At 35.2% G+C, this 19424-nt stretch overlaps 2 protein-coding genes across 12 annotated transcripts in view; one reads left to right on the top strand and one right to left on the bottom strand.

Moving 5' to 3' along the window:
* Nucleotides 1-1052: 1052 nt before the first annotated feature.
* Nucleotides 1053-7189, bottom strand: ptger2a (prostaglandin E receptor 2a (subtype EP2)). Its single transcript, XM_077239102.1, has 3 exons — nt 7023-7189; nt 6039-6905; nt 1053-3031 (listed from the first exon to the last, which is right to left on the bottom strand). The coding sequence occupies exons 1-3, from the start codon at nt 7023-7025 to the stop codon at nt 2738-2740; spliced, it is 1164 nt and encodes a 387-aa protein (XP_077095217.1). The 5' UTR covers nt 7026-7189; the 3' UTR covers nt 1053-2737.
* A 3363-nt stretch (nt 7190-10552) lies between these two features.
* Nucleotides 10553-19424, top strand: part of nid2a (nidogen 2a (osteonidogen)) — a 43565-nt gene continuing 34693 nt past the window's right edge. For 10 of the 11 annotated variants that reach the window (XM_077239098.1, XM_077239095.1, XM_077239094.1 and 7 more), the window contains exons 1-5: nt 10572-10897; nt 11838-12140; nt 16333-16574; nt 17278-17762; nt 19174-19323. In XM_077239098.1, the coding sequence (XP_077095213.1) occupies nt 10694-10897; nt 11838-12140; nt 16333-16574; nt 17278-17762; nt 19174-19323 (1384 nt within the window). In that variant the 5' untranslated portion in view covers nt 10572-10693. Of the gene's footprint in view, nt 10898-11837; nt 12141-16332; nt 16575-17277; nt 17763-19173; nt 19324-19424 lie in introns of all 11 variants that reach the window. The other variant, XM_077239090.1, reaches the window with a different exon arrangement.

Genomic DNA, 19424 nt, shown 5'->3' with positions numbered 1-19424 from the left:
AGAGACTGTTCATGTTATGCTCGCCGAGCCAGAGACTGTACACGTCATACCTGCTGCACAAGAGACTGTTCACGTTATGCCCACCAAGCCAGAGACTGTACACGTCATGGCCGCCGAACCAGAGACTGTTCCCGTCATGCCTTGTCATTTGTTAATCGTCTGATCATTGTTCACAGGTGTTCCTTGTCTTGTAATTAGTCAGTGTATTTAAGCCCTCATGTTTGCCCTGTGTCTTTGTCATGGACTGACTGTTATGTGTGTATGTTACTTGTCCAGTTTCTTGTTTTCAGTTTTCAGTTTTCAGTTTCCAGTTTCCAGTCTCCAGTCTTTGTTTTATGTTTGATTTAGTGTTTATAATTAAAGATTGCATTTGGGTTCACTTCGACTTGCCTCCAGGATCATTCATAACACCTTTTACCTAAAATATTTACTTGAATACACCTTGAGATTTTAAGTTAATATTTCAATAATTTAACAACACATTTGCATGTTCTCAGTTATTGGTAAATCGTCACATGACATGCAGGCAAACAAATAAAATATTTATTCTTTTTAGTAGGTGTTTTCATTTTTATTTTATTTTTATTTTAGAATGGTTTACATTTTTATGACTTAATGAATTATTAGCTTATCACTTCTTGCAGTTCCGTCACAAACCAAAAAGTGTTTGCGACCCCTGGTTTAGGAAACTCTGCATTATGTGAGCAGAACCTGACGTAGGCATCTGAAAATGTGGAGTAGAGTTGATTTCAAACTGGCATGGCTCCTTTCACATCCTCAAACATGTTAGACATTCCTGTCTGTCAGAAAGTACTCTATGTATGCGGCCCAAGGCTTAAAACACAAACTTTAGCTTCACATATTTTCACACATAATTGCATTCAGAGATATACCATTGCAATGTTTTTTTTTTCTATGGTCAGTTCAGGTCAATTACTGTCATGGCAGAGCAGCAGTTTGAAGAAAAAAAGTTACTAGGCAAGTTAGTTAAAGTTTGTTAAACATGTCGAGGAACTAGTAACTTGGAATAAAACACATGGCAAGGCTATCACCCCCTTGAGTCACATGGTTTATCTCACAGCACTGTAATGCAAGAACATTAAATATGTACAACAGGACCATGTGAAAAGCAATGCGCTCAACATTTATGGCCTCTGGGAAAGTATGCATACTTTATTTATTTATTTGTCAAGAGACACGAGTCCTGAGCAGGTTTGGGCAAAATTCAGAATTGAAAAATTGGCTCTCTTTTTATTCATGAGTTGGAATATGAATATTGTTTTATCTGTCCATAAGGCCTATAAACCTTCAAACTTCAAGGCTTTTTAAACTTTTTTAGACTTTCAAACCACACACAACAAGATTTTTGTCTTGACAAACTACTTTTCTTGTTAAAAAAATAATAGATAATACTTCATTATATTCAAATTCAAAATGCATCTCTTATCTTATCAATCTCTTATTGATTTGCTCAGTTTTGAAGTGCATCTCAATGGCTATGACTTGCTTAGAATATACAGACTTCACAACACTTCAACATAAATTACATGCATACGTAGATAACATTATTTCACAAGAACATTCAAGACCTTCAAAGGCACAGAATAACAAGTATCTTGACGCAAAGAACGGGTCTGAAGCTACTGAACGGCAACACGCATGTCGTCATGCTTATATGCTTATACTATAATTATGTACAGTTATGTACAATCGGAATCTCTCACATGAAAGAAATGATTGATTCATATCAGCCTACATAGATATGAAGACACATATATGTCATTGATTTGCAGTTGTATTAACATAAGTTAAAGCACAATAAATATGTTGAGATTATAAATACAAGCAGACAGCTTTCATATGTAACATTTGAAGAACTGAATTACTTGAAATGCAAAATACGTCATATGAGTCACTTGACAACAAACGTGTCCAAAGTGACAGACTGTGTAGGAGAACGTGCCGTTTTTACCTTTAACCTGGAAAGCACAAGCCTGGAAAAAATGTGGATGAGCAATGATCATGGAATAATAGCTTCAGGACAGTTTCTCTGTTTTCAAACAGTTCAATCACAGAATGTCCCCGGCAAAACTGAAAAATCCTCCATGACTGAACTCCCACTGAACACGCCCCAAACATTTTTCAAGTTCTTCAGGTGATCGCAGTTAACAGGGCTCCTGGTCTCAAAACAGTTACTGTATTGGTTGAGGGAACATAATGTATCCCTTTTGACCTCACATTTGGCTTTATCTCACTCAGTTTCTGAATCTTTTTTTAGATCAACAAACAAACTAGATCAACATTGGAATGGCAGACAAATCAGTTAAGATGTTCTTAGATAGATAGATGGATGGATGGATAGATAGATAGATAGATAGATAGATAGATAGATAGATAGATAGATAGATAGATAGATAGATAGATAGATAGATAGATAGATAGATAGATAGATAGATAGATAGATGGATAGATTAATAAACTTCAAGCTTAATTTAAAAAAATCAGTTATGTGGAATTGTCAAGTTCACATAACTTAATTTTTCAAGTACACATGAAGTTTATTTATGAAATCATTTTAAGGCAACGGTTTTCCTCAATTTGTTTAAGTTGTCAACTGATAAGATCCTGGAATTTTGAAATACTATCAAAGAACTTTAAACCTCAATGAGCCTTGCCTTCCAAATAATATAGATTTTTAGATGGAATCATCCAGTCCATCGTCATTGTCCTCATCACTTCAGATCATCTGAATAGACTTGTTGAGTTGAGTGGTCTCCACACAGGTGGAACTGGGTTGGTATAGCTCGATTTGGCCTGCTGGATTCTTGGAAATGGACGTTTTGAACAAGGAGTTCCTGGAGGGCATTAAGGTGGTCTTGCACAGCGCCCCCCAGAGGAAACGCAGAACCGAGGGGCTGAGGATGATGAACACCCATGGGTCAATGATGGAGTTGACCGAGAGGAACCGCAGAGCTATTAGATCAGTCTTGTTTTTTCCAGGCTTTACCATGGAGTTGATGTACACACGGATCTAGAGAAAAGAAGGTAATTCAGAGATGTTACTGAACATTAACCACAGATGATGATGTCATAATAAACGATTATTTATTCCGAGCACAACACTGTTTGAGACTTACCAAAGAAACCAGAGAAGCATGAAGATGCATATCTATTTTCAAAAATACTGCATTAAATGTCAAGAACCAAAAACTTTGATATAAATTTTTCAGAAGAGTATCAGCAATTGCAAATCTTATTTCTGGTCTATGTAGACTTAATGCATCATGTTTTGGCCTTTTAGATAATAAAGATAGAATCTTTTCAAACATGATCTATCTATCTATCTATCTATCTATCTATCTATCTATCTATCTATCTATCTATCTATCTATCTATCTATCTATCTATATATCTATCTATTTAGTTAAAAAATAGACTCAATTTATTAATAATTAATCAGTTGGTTACATATCACCATGTAAATTTAGCATGTAGTGTGACAGCTGCTAGCAATAGTTGTAATGAAAGCATTGTGGTGAGATATGCGGAGCCACTGTATACACTGTCTGGTCCAAAGTATAGTTTTGCATTTTATGGTTTTAATAATTCATGTGACTTTTCCACATCCCACAAATCATATCGAACCCGGAGAAACCATTATCATTGTTGACAGGCTTCTATAAGACACCACCTCAGTGATCAATATTAATGACGACAACGTGGATGTGTTTCATCTCACGCACAAGATAATGTGCTTAAATCGCATTACTTTCATCAGCGTGCACGTTAACATGTTATTACTCTAAAATTACAGATAGGAATTTAAATGCCAAGAGACTTATCAATCATTTTCCCCATTGATTCCAATCTAACGAGCTTTTGCTTTGACTGAGATTTCAGCAAACACTTATGTGGTTTCAGTAGATTTTGTGTGCAAAATATAAACATATACAAGGCACAGTCTGTCAAAACTTTGGTCTTTCTGTCACCCATGGAAGCAGTTATGTAAAAATATAATCCACTCTCTAGATGTCTTCATCCTGGAGTTCCCATCAATGACTCACAAGATCACTGCAAAAACTTTTTAAAACCTAAGTTTGCTTACCTCTGCTGATAGTTTTTCGTAACATAAGCCTTTGTTTTGTTTTTCCTTTATCACACACAAAAGCGATGATAAACATACTGTAGAAGTTATATTTTTCTTAATAGGATTGTTTGGTCATGAGAATTATTTTGTCACAGACCATGAAGTATGACGAAAGTAGGGTATTACGAAATTCTCGTGCACTGCATTTCATCAAACTGGAGTCTTAAAATTATAGTTCGTAATCTCCTTTGTATGTTAAAATACTTTCTTCTATCCCATTTTAATATGCAGAAACCATGCCAATCATATGTTATTTCCCCCCAAAAAAATGTAAACACTGATGCTGAAACCTGTTTGAAAATCTTTTCAAAATTCCTTTGGTGGTGACTAATGGTTTGAAAAGAACCACAAGTTTATCAGAGCAAATATACATTTAAAAATCATATTTTACTAAACATTTCTATTTGATCAAGTAAAAGATTCCATTTTGTTATGAAATCTAATGATTCTGATTATGCATGATCTTTCACCAGACAGGAGTTCCATCATTACATTTACTTGGTTCGCCGTCCCACAAATTTAGTCAGTGGGTTGTTGGGATCTGAAATTATTTTACGTGTAATTTATGCTGAAATTCAGTTGTCCTTAATAAACTCAATTCAAACCAGTGAATCAGCAATGTTTGCAGAAGGAACCACAAATACTAAACTGTAATACTTTAATGTCATTTGACTTACTGTTAATATAATTTATAAATAATTAACATGGCTGGCATTGCTCCAGGTGACTGAAGAGCTGGATTTTAGTCTGGTTTCAGCTAGACTTGGTCTGTCAGTTAGAGTCTTTGTGCGTTACTTACAACCACAATCTAGTCGTTTTTCACAATAATTATTAATACACTTCAAGAAAAAAATAAGCTCCAGCTATCTAAATCTCATACTGTCAGTAATTGTTGGTACAGACGCTCTGATTGAGGTGGGATGATTTTGAAAGTAGCTCCATATCATAATTCTTGGGTTTGATCAAGAACTCAGTAAGCCGTCCTTTTTGAAATGCTAAATGCTTTCATGTATTTATGTTTCCGTGGCATTTGTTTTCATAAATACCAGCTTTCCAAAACAGGTCAAAACCTTTTTAATTTTTATAACCATTCCTTTCTGTCAATAAATCAGCAAAAAATATGTGGTTACTTAGAAACCATAACATCCCCATGCCCAGTAACCTGAACTATAATATGGAAGCATCCATCCATGAAACATGCTGTTTGCTTTTAAATTACTTTATCCAAATCTAACCAGACTTAACCGGCAAAAGACAGTTAAGCGATAATCTCTCTTTTCTCAAACCTCAAAGACAAAGAAAATAATACTTCTTCAACTCAAAAAATATAAATAAAACATTGTGATAGTGTAATTTATCTGCAAATGAATGTCTCTGTATACATAATAGGCTTATGTATACAGAGACATTATTTGCAGATAAATTACACTATCACAATGTTTTATTTATATTTTTAATATGCCTATGCCTATTAGGCATAGGATAAAACAGCACATTATCATAGGCATATTATCAAATAGCATTATGCTTATATTATCATTAATATTATACAGTTATATTATACTATATTATACCATCTTTTTATATCTATTAATATTGTTTCTTATTCATCTTTTATCTTTTGCAACTTCTGATATTGTTGTTAATATGAATATATTCTCTCTAGGGATAAGTAAGAAGGTATGCAATTTCATTAATATTAATATTAATTAGTGAATTATAAATAATCAGTTTCACCCTCTTTTTTACATCATACATTTTAATAATAAACATGTATTTCATTTTTTATCTTTTTATAAAGTAGTTTATTGATGCCTGAAGGACTTATATATTTTAGTGAATTTACAACAAATCACTTTCCTTCATCCTCATAAGATACTGTAAGTCTTACCATTAATGGCAGGGAACAAATGACAAATATGACTGTCATGAAGACCAGAAGAATGAGATGTTCGACCTCCTCTGCCCATGAGAAGTGCCTCCTGTCCCTTTTACTCCGGGTCTGCACCGATCCTCGGTTCATTTTGCGCTTCCGGTACATCAACACCAGATGATAAACTACAAAACAGTTGCATGCCACTATAACTACAACAATAAGCAGCAACACGGTGGCATAAACGTTGGCATAAGCCTGGTCCTTAGGCTTCTCTGGATTCATGGCAATAAAACACCACGTCCCTGGACAGTATTGCACATATTTCCCGAAGTCTGCAAACGGCATCAAGCAGAATAGAAAGCAGACTAGATAAATGCAAGGGATGGTGATGTATCCACAGCGCTTGGTTACGTGCCTCCTATAGTGGTACGGGTACCCGATGGAGATGCACCTCTCCAGTGCCATGGCGAGGAGGATGGAAAGTGTCGCCAGACTGAAGAAAGTCATTGAAAATCCAAAATATTGACACACCGCAAAAGACTCGGTCATCCCAAATAGTGTGGTATTAGTTATGTATGCAATCTGCACAAGGGGACTGATCAAGCAGGTGCCCGTTAGATCCGTAATGACCAACGTGGTCACCAACAAATTGAACAGAGATTGCCGCTGCCGGTTCTTCTCTTTCCTCCTGCGGAACTCCAGGAGAACCAACGCAACCAGGTTCCCGAGCACTCCAGCTGCGAACATCATTGCGCTGATGGCAGGACCCCCATTCTCCTCCACGCTCCGACTTTCATGACAGGTTTCGTTCTCTGTGTCCATTCCTGCAGTGGATATACCAACGCTCCTGTTGTAGATCTTCTCTTGTAGAACCTCAAAGTTCTTCAAGTGAAAAGCTTCCTTAAATTAGTTTAGGTTGGCATGTTTGAGAGAACCAAACTCTACATCAGAAAAACTGCATTCAATTTAAAAAATCTAAAAAGCTTAAAGGTTATTCACCATGGTAAAAGCATGGAGTTCATCAATCTAAGCAAAGTGTGCACCACATTGCAGAACCATAGCAGTATTTCAATGCCTCTGGAGTCAGACAGACTTGCCTCTTTGTCTGCCCCATGCTCTCGAAGGCAAAGAGGCAGTGGTGGGAGAATGTAGTGTGAGCCATGAGTTCCTCTGCTGAATAAGCTGTTGACTGGTGAAACAACGTCAATGTCTTGACTCCACCCTCAACACACACACACACACACACACACACACACTGGTCCAGACACAGGACTGAGAAATTCAAGCTTCCTTAAAACCCTCATGTGCCGTTGAGACTCTACTTCCTGACAGTTTGGGGTCCCAAAGAGCCTTGTGCTGTATTTGTACAAATAACAATAATCAAATAGCTATTCTAAAAACTTTTCAAATGGCCTTGAAAGGGTCTCTTGTTGAGTTTTACATGCGTTTTAAGCTACTAAATTTGCCTTTAGGAAAGAATGATTGTCAAAATTACCACTGATTAAATAATGGCCACTATCCTTGAAATTACAACGAAACATCATACCACCAAAGACTACATGACAAGAGGGATTCTTAAAATAACTGGTGTAAATTGTATAAATTTGACAGATTTGTTAAAGATCTATGACAATAAATGAAATAAAATAAACAAATAAATACATTTCTCCTCCAAAGTGCCAAGAGCTCTTTAGATCTTATTCTAGAATGGACCTGTTCAAAACCTTTGAAAACGGCCCCGAAACATTGATTTTAGACCCAGAAACAGCTCAGTTGGCTTCTTTTCCAACAATGATCTTTTTGTGGGTTCCTCATTTCTTTATTTTCAAATAATCATATCTACTTCCTCTACATAACCAAACGTTTCTAAATGCTGAGTCGTTACAGAACTTTCCATGTGTTTAAGGTTGGGCTGTATCTCACACAACGTGCTACTTCTTGTTTTATTGTCTTGCCAGAAGGAATTTTTTTACTCTTTTTACTTTAGGGCTTCCAAGTATTTTTATGTTTTATACTATGATAAAACCTAATATACACATATCCAATTACAATTTTATGTATACTGCTGTGTTTTAAAATGTTTTGCTCACATTATTAGCTATGTAGGCATATTTCCATCCCAGAAACCAAACTTTTTTGGTAACACTTTATTTTAAAGTGTCCCTGTTATTTATTATATATAGTAATAACAGTCAATTATGCTTATAGTTACACGCTACTAACCCTAACCCCAATTATGTAGGCCTACATGTAACTAGCCTACTACTAATTACACAGTAACAAGAACACCTTAAAATAAAGTGTAACCCTTTTTTTTTTACCGTAAATGTGGAGCTTGCATTTGTGTTATGCCCATATGGCAAAGAGCTCTAGTCATGTCTGGCCATCATAATGCTTGATGTTGCACACACAATGCATGTGTTACAGTAGCCTACAAATAGCTCGGGTTCTGCTCATGTTGACAAACTAAACACGGTTATGAACAAAGCAAACTGTCCTGAAACTTGAAACGTCTGGATCAGATCCAGTGAAATGAGGAACATCTCACGTACATCAGGAGACGATCAAAATTTCACTTAGCCAACGTTTAGCAGACAAAAGACACACGTCACTAACTAACAAAATAATAGAGGCCTAAAGGAAACCTGGTTGTTAAATTTATGATGATTGTAGGATTAATAAATGAGCCGAAGTACTGTAAAATAAATAATAAATGAATTTGCGTTGTTGAGGAGTGATAACACAAGTTTGCAACACAAAAATCTCAAATCGTTTTACATGTTTAGCTACAGATTACAAACCAATTCAGCGTTGGTTTAGTGTTTTTGTGTTTATCTGGCGCCCTCTACAGGCTAAATAAGGCTAAAAATGATCACCAGGGATTTTTTTCTAATGGTAGGCCTACTAGAATAAACGAGAATATAATTTAATTCATTTAACTTTCATGTATTCGACAGTTGTAGAAATGAAATGTGAATGTTTTATGATTTTTTTATGATCTACCTAAATCAAAGAAAAGCAAATACATTTTACTACATAGTAACAATAATGTTACTAAAGATTTCTATTTCTATTTCAGATGCTGTTCTTTTGAACTTTCTGTTCATCCAATCATTATCCTGGTAGTGTATCAAATCAAATTCAAATTTGACCTCGAATCTTTTGTCAGTTCTTGCAATGACACGTGGAACAGTACAGGTTCTCAGTATTTTGTACCAAACAGGTGTTTAGGAAAATGCTGTGGCCTTCCACCCTGAGGGTCCTTTAGCCCGGACACTAAACATCTATTAATAAATAATCAAGTTTGTATCCTTGTATACGATTAGAAACTAAATCCAAACCTTTTTATTGGTTTGAAGACACAGATAAAACAAATATAAGAGCATAAATTGCATGGTTTAATTTAACTTTGTTGTGACTTACAAAACTCTGACTGACCTGTGTTGCTACAGTCTATGTTACCAATTAGTCATCATTTCTCTAAGCAGCAAAAGTCACTCAGTTACATTTCATTTACATGCATTGTAAACACATTTTGTTTACAGACAAAGTTGTTATTAAACAAGAGAAAAGTTTAAGCCACGGCACAAGTCAAAAACATGATCTTGTTCTAGACCTTATGGTTTGTGACATTTCTTTTTTACTTAAAAAAATAATATTTATGGTTTGTGCCATAGTCCTATAAAAGTTATTTTCACATTATTTCTTATTTTTCTGTCCCATTTCCAGCTTTGATGTGTCCCCACTCTCCAATAGTGTCTATTTCAATAGGAATGGCCACTAGATGGCATCAAAAACAAAGAAAACACAAGCACAACACAAGAAAATATGAAATACAAATACAGCACTGTTGTCACACATAAAAAAAATAATTTACACAATATGTACAATATACAGAAATGACAGAAAGTATGTATTGTGTAATTTTCACAATGCAAATACAATCATGATAGTAACAGAACGTCACTGTCATAGGCCTATACCCCAGTCTTTGATGAGACTCAGCACAGCAGTGATTAAATTAGTGACACTCATCCATTTGTTATTGATATTTACACTCCTAAAGTCAAAGTTGATTAAGTTGATTAACGACTCTTTCAGATTGCATAATTGGATTAATTCTGTCTTAATGTAAATATAATTAAACTGTAAGGTAAAAGCATAGGTTAAAAGAAGGGAAAAAACACATGAGAGATTATGAAAAAGCTGAAAAAGCTGAATATTTAACAGAATAAAATATATTATTATATAGTTTCACTATAAAATAAGTTATGTAATGCGTTAAAATTTAGAGAAAAAAATTCTTTTATTTTTTAATACGAATATTATAACATTTTATAATATAATATAAATAATTATTTAAGAAGACCATACATTTAAAAATAATTTCTAATAAATTTCGCCATTAAATAAATACTTTTCGCCTTTTCCCCCAGTCTCTTTTCTTGTATTTGTAATGAAATGCAGACGGTGTACCGAGTATCAGCCGTTAGCCAATCGACGTCCGCGTGACCTCCCACAATCCCTCCAGTCTCGTGGAGTGCCTGTCGCCTGGATCACAAACTTCCCACCTTCATGCCCAACATCATCAGCGCACACTCAAACTCATTCAATCTGAGTGTGCCGCATGTATGCAAGCTGCATGTGAACTAAGTTAGCTGTTCTTTAAAATGACGTGGGGCAAAACAACGCTGTTCTTTTTACAACTTTTCTGGACAGTTCACCATGTTACAGCTATCCACAGACATGACATCTATCCATATGGGATGTTTTACGGCGATGTAACTCTGCAAGAGGGGGACGATGAGACTTCTGAAGTGATCACGCTAACCAAACCCATGTACTTCTATGAGGCGTCCTTCACTATCTTATATGTGAGTACATCAAGCGTCTGATAATGTGTTGTTGTCTCGCCTAAAGAATTACCGTTTCTCAAGTATATAGTACATACATATCAATAGATCAGGCTTTGATTTAGATTAATCTCTGGATTAAGTTGTATGTATAAAGACTTTAAGCAAAGTCTAAGATTTCAAAAAATCTAATAATAATAATAATAAAAAAATATTCTGCTGTAATATAAAAAAGAGTTGTTATTTTGAGATGAGCAGACTGTAAAACAATTTAATCATTATGTTATATGACTTTTTTATTTTTGTCTGTTCTTATCACAATAATGATTTCAGAATTTAAATGTTTTTAAAAGCTTTGGTAACACTTTATTTTAAGGTGACATAGTTACATGTTACTACATGTACTTACCATAGTAATTACAGCAAATTATGCATAATTACAAGTAACTAACCCTATACCAAACCATAACCGTCACTCTATAGTAAGTACATGTAGTTAATTAATATTACTCAGTACTTACTTGAGTAATTACAATGTAACTATGTCACCTTAAAATAAAGGTTTACACTTTATTTTAAGGTGTCATTGTTACAGTGTAATTATAAGTACTGAGTAATTTTAAGCAACTACATGTACTTACTATAGAGTTACGGTTATGTTTGGTTTAGGGTTAGTTACTTGTAATTATGCATAATTTGCTGTTGCTACTATGGTAAGTACATGTAACATATGTAACGGACACTGTAAAATAAAGTGTTAACAAACTGTAACAAACTGTTTTTTTAATTTAAAAGTTTAACATTTTAAAGTAATTTTTTAATTTAAATCCAAAGTGGTCAAAAATGACCATATCACTGTATGATTTTACTCTAAAAAAATAAAAATAAGAACATGACCCCAGAATAAGATCATCATGGACAGTTTTCATTTTGTTTTGTGTCTTTAAATGTCTCGTTCCAGGTGGCCACCAATGGAATCGTCTCAACTCAGGATCTTCCCATGGAGAAGCAGTACGTGGATGACGGCTTCCCCACCGACTTCCCTGTCATCGCCCCCTTCCTGGCTGACATTGACACCAGCAAAGGAAAAGGATCCATCTTCTACCGGCAGACGGAGTCTCCTACCGTGCTGAAGCGGGCGGAAGCGGATGTCAGGAGAGGCTTTCCAGATGCCACGTTCACCCCTACCCATGCCTTCATCGCCACCTGGGAGAACGTGTCAGCTTATGAGGAGCTCACCCGCAGCTCCGGCCCATCCAATCGGGTAAGAGAACTGCTTAAAGTGGTGCTTAACCTGAGCTCCTTTTAGGCAGAGGTTATCAGCTGGTCATCTGTCCTAATCTCAGGCCTAGAGGGGGTTGCGCACACAATAGCGTCTCCCAGAACCCGCTAATCTATCCAAGAGCCCTTCAGCCTTTCGTTTTACCTGCAATTCACTGGAACAATTGGTGGGATTGAATTGCTGCTAATTGTCCCTGTCAGTGGTTAGGTCTTATCAACACCTCACATACCACAGAAATGCTAAGTAATGACTTGGAAGGTTTTAGATTATCAGAGCCACAGTGTTTCTCAGGGGTCTGACGGGCTTATTGAATCCAATTAAGTTTGCAGTGGTTCCCAGCTGGCTTTGCTTCTTGGGTCAAATTTTACATTGGACATCAAGCACAGTACCAGAATAGTTTATTGTACAAAAGCAGACAAAAATGCAGTTAAAATCACACATTGAAAGTATAAGTTTAATAATCTATTAATTTAATAAAATATGGTTACATAGTAAATTCTTGTAATATTTATTAATATAATAAAATTTATTATTTTTATGAATAATAAAAATATATATTTAATTGGCAATTTTTTTGCTATGCCAACTTAACACAAAATGGAAAGTTGCATTTATTATTTGCATTTAGCATTGGTTTTCCCTAATGTCCATCATAACAGCTGTGATCCATTTTAAGTAAATCATCAAGTGTACACTACCGTAAAGTTTTTTTAAAGAAAAGAAAGAAATTAATACTTTTATTCAGCAAGGACACATTAAATTGTTCAAAAGTGACAGCTAAAATATTTATAAAGTTACAAAAGTTCTATTGAACTTTCTATTCATCAAAGAATCCTGACAAAATCACGGGTTTTACTTTGTTTGTTCAGTAGGAAATTGGCATATTAGATTGATTTCTGAAGGATCATGTGACACTGAAGACTGGTGATGACTGAATGATGCTGAAAATTCAGCTTTCCATCACATTAATAAAGGGTGTTTTAAAATATATTAAAATAGCAAACTATTTTTTTTATTGTAATAACATTTCACAATATTATTGTTTTACTGTAATTTTGACCAAATAAATGAAGCTGTGGCGAGCATAGGAGATTTCTTAAAAAAAAAAAAGTCTTACCAATCCCAAACTTTTAAACAGTAATGTATCTGCTGAACCACATTTACAGGCACAAAATACAGTTTTATATTATTCATAGGTGAATTTCTCAGTAAATTGGTCACATCCTAAATGTATTTCTCACATTCAGACCATATTTCCATTTAGCAATGTAACAGTTCTTATGTGTAAGTGAAGATTTCAGAGCTGAAATGGAACTGAATTCTGAGTGTTTTCAGTGTTTTATTCTAATGGGCGTTACTGAGCTGGTCTTCAAGCCTCTAGTCACTAGAGTCTAGTCCATGGTTGGCTCTCTTGTCCAGATTGCTGAGAACAAACAGCTGTTCTACTCATAAAAAACTAGCATTTGTTATTTGTTGGTTCCGGAAGCAGCATTTCTTCTCTTGTTGAGGTTACACAAGGCCATGTTCATATTTATGTTTGTATCCTCAGAGTAAATATCACCAGGAGTTCCACTGGGTTCTGTTCAGCAGAAAAAAAGAACAATGCTAAATGCAAATAATAAATGAACTAAGCATATTTAGAATTGAAAAATAAGTAGGCTATTCATCTGTCACTAGAAGCAAGATAGACAGCTCCCACTGCAGGGATACTGGGTGGAACGTCAAACTGCAGTCATCGTTCGGGACTAAAAAGGTTGCATTCTTTTAGAACTGTTTACTATCTTAAGCAATGTTTGCTTACTAAATTTCACTTGATTGCAATTGAAAAGCCATAGGCCACAGGGCTTGTTTGAAGAAGCACATCCTTGAGTTGATTTACTACGCTTCCGCTCGGCCTCTCTTCAGTTTGCTGAAGCTCGGCGGGACTAAATGGTGGAAATCTCGGGATGATATCTTGTTTTCCTTTGGGATTTAAACCACTATATCTAGTCTTGTTCCCTCTCCAGATGTCTGTCAGTGCAGCTTATTTAGGTGATACTCCACAAATGTTAGACTTTATATACACAAAACAAATAATGACAAGAAAAAGAAATACACTATACAATATAACAAATAACAATAAAAAAGTATTAATCAAATATTAAACATCAAATATAAAAATATTTTAAGTGTTTATATATATATATATATATATATATATATATACAGTGGTGTGAATAAGTTAGGCCCCCCATGCTAAAGTTGCCTAAAAAGAGGAATAAAAAATCATCTTTTGGAAATTGATCTTAATGGCTTAATTGGAAAAATGAGGAAAAATCCAACCTTTAAGGACACCAATTTTCTTTGTGTATGAATAATGTATATATTGTAATATTATTGATAATATTGATGTAGTGCATCTCAAGCTAATAAACCCCTACATTGTGGGGGTCTAATGTCTTTTTCGCACCGTAACATCTTTAAACGATCTTGTTTATGGATGTGTTTCTGCACTCCTCAGAGGTAGTGTGGTCCTGCAATTAGGAGTTTGAAGCTGAAGGCTGCAGGGTTGGGTGATGGATCGAGGAGGGATGCATGCTGGGGGAATGAGGCAGCCCGAGGCTCTCTGAAAGCCAGATGCAGCATTGTCTCTCTGGAATTGGGGGTTGTTTTGTGGAGGTGATAGCTCTACTCTGGGACAGCTTGGATTACTAAACAGAGGAGAGGAATTTCTCACACAACCTCTGTATGTGTGTGTGTACGTGAAAGGCTGGAAAGGGGGAAGGGCATCTTAATATCTGGGTTGAATGTCATTAAGATGTCTTGTCAGAAAAGCTTACTTAAAAAATAGACCCAGTTTATTTTCATAATGCACATTTCTTACCTTATTGGGAACAACTCATCTTTGCAAGTTATTCAGAAGAAGAAAAATGCTCGCTTTCATAATCTTTGATGAAAATGATTTTCTGCAGCAACTGCACCAAGCCTCCTTTTTTGTATATCAAGGTTCATTTGGAATTATATTACATTATACATGTAAAAATGGATTGCAAACTGCCATTGATGTTGATTGTACATGTAAGTGGTGCAGTCACTAGTGAGAGGCTAGCTGGGCAGTGAACTATTAAAAACTGTTAATAGAACTAAACCTGGAATAAAACAAACAAACAAAAAAATAGTATCTGAAAAATTGTGAAATGTTGCCTTGTCAACTGATTGAAATAAAATAAGTATAAGATGAAGTACTAAAATGACTAAAACTAAAATAAAAATAAATTAAATAAAAAATATTTTAACAAACCAAAACGAATGAAAATGACTAAAGAACACAACAAAATGACTTAAACTTAAAAATCTGTTTTTAGACAAAAACGCATTTGACCGGATTGCTTTCGTAGTGTATACACACATATGGTCGAATGAGTTTGAACGGCCTACTCTCCGCCTACTGACCTAACGCATAAACATTATGGGAAGCGCACTAGCCAGACGGGATTTAAACTTTTTCGGCTGGAGACCCAGTTTTGGTTTGAAGATTGAAAATGTACCAAGCACAATGTTCTCTCGCCATTCCTAATTTCTAACACTGCGTTCGGCGCAGTTTTGAGGCTGTCAGGGCAGAAATGAAAGCTGCTGCTCTCCGTGTGTTTTTCCGTCATCTCCGGGCGCATTCATGTAAACTGCGCGAGCTTATTTTCTCCATTACATCGAAAGATACATTTACCCGCCCATAGACACTCCCCTCGAAAAAATTAGGACAGAAGTGATTGAAAGTGGATAAAAGAGATTTAAAATACCAGGTGTAAATAGGATCGACCAAAAAGTTTCTTAATACCAGGTGTAAACAGGGCTAAAAGGAGTCAAAAGATGTGAGATCCTTGTGGTCCATTTGGTGGGTCACTTGGCTTGTAAAATCAGTGAAGCTTTTAGAAGCACCATATATGGGTTACAGCTGAAGTTCTAGATGGTTGAGATTTCCAAAACCAATTGATGTACACAGAAAGCAAATCTCTTTGAGATCACTTCGTTCAAAAGTAAGGAAAAAGAAGTTCTTAAGTTAAATATGTTTGATAGATTTACTGTATATAATGGAATATTTACAGGGGATATGCCTTGAAAGTCTTTTTTATTACCTTCTAAAGTGCTGCACAGAATTCTGGAGCCCTAAATAATGGCCATCTCTTCTTTCTTTTAGATAAACACGTTCCAAGTGGTGCTTGCGTACAATGAGAAGGATACTTATGCACTCTTTCTATACCCTGAGGATGGCCTGCAGTTTTTTGGGACACGGCCCAAAGAATCTTACAATGTCGAAATTGAGCTTCCTGCTCGTGTGGGCTTTACCAGAGGAGAGCTGTCCTACTTCTTCTTTTCTCGGACAGAGGGGCCTTACTACAGCGTCACCAGCAACGAGCAGTCCGTCAAGAACCTTTACCAGTAAGCGTCTGAGGACTTCCCCTGAAATAAAATAAAATAACTTAAAATAACTTTTAAATATCTTAATATATATATATATATATATAACATTATATATAACGTTAATAACATTTATTTATACACTACTCTTCAAACGTTTTGGGTTGGTAATATTTTTGAAAGAAGTGTCTTATGCTCACCTACATTTATTTAATCAAAAACACAGTAAAACAGCATCATTGTAAAATATTATTAAATAACTGTTTTCTATTCTAATGTTTAAAATGTTATTTATCCCTGTGATGGCAAAGCGGAATTTTCAGCTGCTATTACTCCAGTCAATATTTATTCTTATTTTCAGTGTTGAATACAGTTGTGCTGCTTAATATTTGAGTCATTTCTGATCAATTTAATGCATCCTATCTAAATAAAATTGTTCATGTAGAAAAAGAAAAAAAAGCATACAGACCCCAAACTTTTGAACGGTGTATATCTTCCCAAATTATAAAAAAGTAAACAGAACAAACATTAAATGATTATTCTAAATTAATTTATTAATATTATTTTATTATATTTTATTAATATAGTACAATACAAGCATTAATTTAAACATATTTTCTTAGTCTGATTATTTTGATATTATTATTAGTAGTATTATTATTAAATTGCCATGATTATAATGATAATATTATATTTATATTATATATATTATAATTCTCCTCAGAAAGGGAAACATAGGAGAGCCTGGAGTTTGGCTTTTCCACGTTGGAAACAGATATTCCTTCCAGAATGTGGTTCCGGCACAGCATGAGGCTGTTTTAACCAAAGCTCCCCCAGTCCGGGACGCTGTTTTTCCTGATGAAGACTACACAGATACAGACGAGGATGAGTACTCCATCGATCCAGACTTCCAGGAACCCACCACAACAGAGTTCCATGAGCCAGAGCAGGACTCCTCACTCCTGGAGCGTCTCAACCAGGAGGCACCTTTTGGTCAATCTCCACTTCAGCCCTCAGTGTCAGGTCCAGGCGAATTCCCTCATCCGGATCCCCGTAATCTTCCCCCGGAGGATGTGACCCAGCCCCAGCGGCCATTACCAAAGCACGCAATTCTGCAGGTGTACCCCAACCGTGTGAAGGACGTCCCACCCCACCCCTCTGGTGGCCAAGTGTTCAGTGTTGAGGAGAAAGTGAACTTTGACTCTGGAGGTGAGAGTTTGATGATTGTGATCCATAACCAATACGGATATATACAGATGGAACATTTGCTAATTTAACCTTCACTAAGCCCCGCCCTAAACATGTTACTGACCAATCCTACTTTAGCATCTATTGCCGTACACCATCTCAGTCAAGCTTTTGCTCTTTTCTAATGTATGTATATGGATAGTCTTGTGTGTTTAACTAAAAGTGTTATTGTTGTTAACTAAAACTACTAAAAATTAAATTTATTTAAGTATTACATGAAAAACTTGCCTTGGAAACTACCGTGACTGAAATAAAACATGTTTATTCTGAGGTACTAAAATTACTAAAACTGAATGAAAATAAATTAAAGCTATATAGGAAAAAAAAACTAAAACAAATAAAAATAAAATTACTAAACATATAAAGATAAATAAAAAATAAAAGCTAATTCAAAACATGAATTACTACTTTAAACCAGTAATATATCCAGAAATATCATACATATTATGCAGAATAATATAGAATCCATTTTTTATTATCATTAATGAGCACATTTTATAGAGTATTATGCTATTCATGGACATTTTCATTAATTTCTGTTAGATGTTCTGTAAAGCTTGATTAAGTTAGCAACAGTAACCATTGGCGTTTAGTGAAAGTTTAGCCATATTGTAAAATTTGGTTTAGCAAATTAAATTATACTTTAATGTTAACAAAAGAGCAACATAAACATTTACACCAGAAACTTACACAATTTTACACAAAATTTATTTCCTTTTCACTCCAATCTAATTTTTTGTATATCAGTATATAGGTCAGTAGTTTTTTTTTTAAACGGACCTTTACTTTGATTCAAGTATTGTGATTATTGTGATTATTTGATTCAAGTATTGTGACCATATCGGTATCAGCCGATATATGTTCATTTTTAATGTTATTGTTATCGGCCAGATAAGAAAATTTGACCGATATATTAAAGCCGATAAATAATGGATTATTTCCTTCAGCTGAGACACTTCAAATGTGCACTGTTCGCCGTGATGGTTTGAATTGCTTAAAATATGATTGGAAACACTTTGAAAAGGAAAATAAAGTGCAACATGCAAGTCTGTCATATAGGCTACATAAAAGTATAATAAGAACATTAAAATTGTGTGCTTGGGATATGATGAGATTTTGTTTTTTGTAATCAGGCTCTCAAAAATTACATAAACATTTGGATTTAGATCTATCGGCCAATATATCGGTTATCGGCTTTCAAATATAAAGAATTATCGGTTATCACTTATCGGTATCGGCAATTTTTTTTACAAAACAAAACAATACGAAGACAATTAAAGATTGTGTAGGAATTGAACTTGTGACTTAAACAGTGGATAAGTTTGACTTCACTAGCCTATTTACAAGCAGTCTTTCCGTCTCTCTCCTGCAGTGATCCATTACTCAACTGATAATAAAGAGACGTGCGAGCGCTTTCAGCAGCACTGCAGTCAGAACGCACACTGCACCGACTATTCCACTGGCTTCTGCTGCCACTGCAACTCAGGATTCTACGGCAACGGCCGCCACTGCCTGCCAAACGGTAAGACTGGAGTGGGAATGTCGTAAAAGAGCCGTTGTAAAAGCCACACATAACATGACCTTGTTCTGAAAGTATGAACAACATTTGCAGTACACCTCTGG

Source organism: Siphateles boraxobius, unplaced genomic scaffold, assembly GCF_051911475.1.
Source record: "Siphateles boraxobius isolate OS27281-9 unplaced genomic scaffold, OSU_SipBor_1 22, whole genome shotgun sequence".
In the NCBI taxonomy this organism is placed as follows: domain Eukaryota; kingdom Metazoa; phylum Chordata; class Actinopteri; order Cypriniformes; family Leuciscidae; genus Siphateles; species Siphateles boraxobius.
The sequence above is the reverse complement of the archived record's forward strand: the minus strand, read 5'-3'. Positions and strand labels throughout refer to the sequence as shown.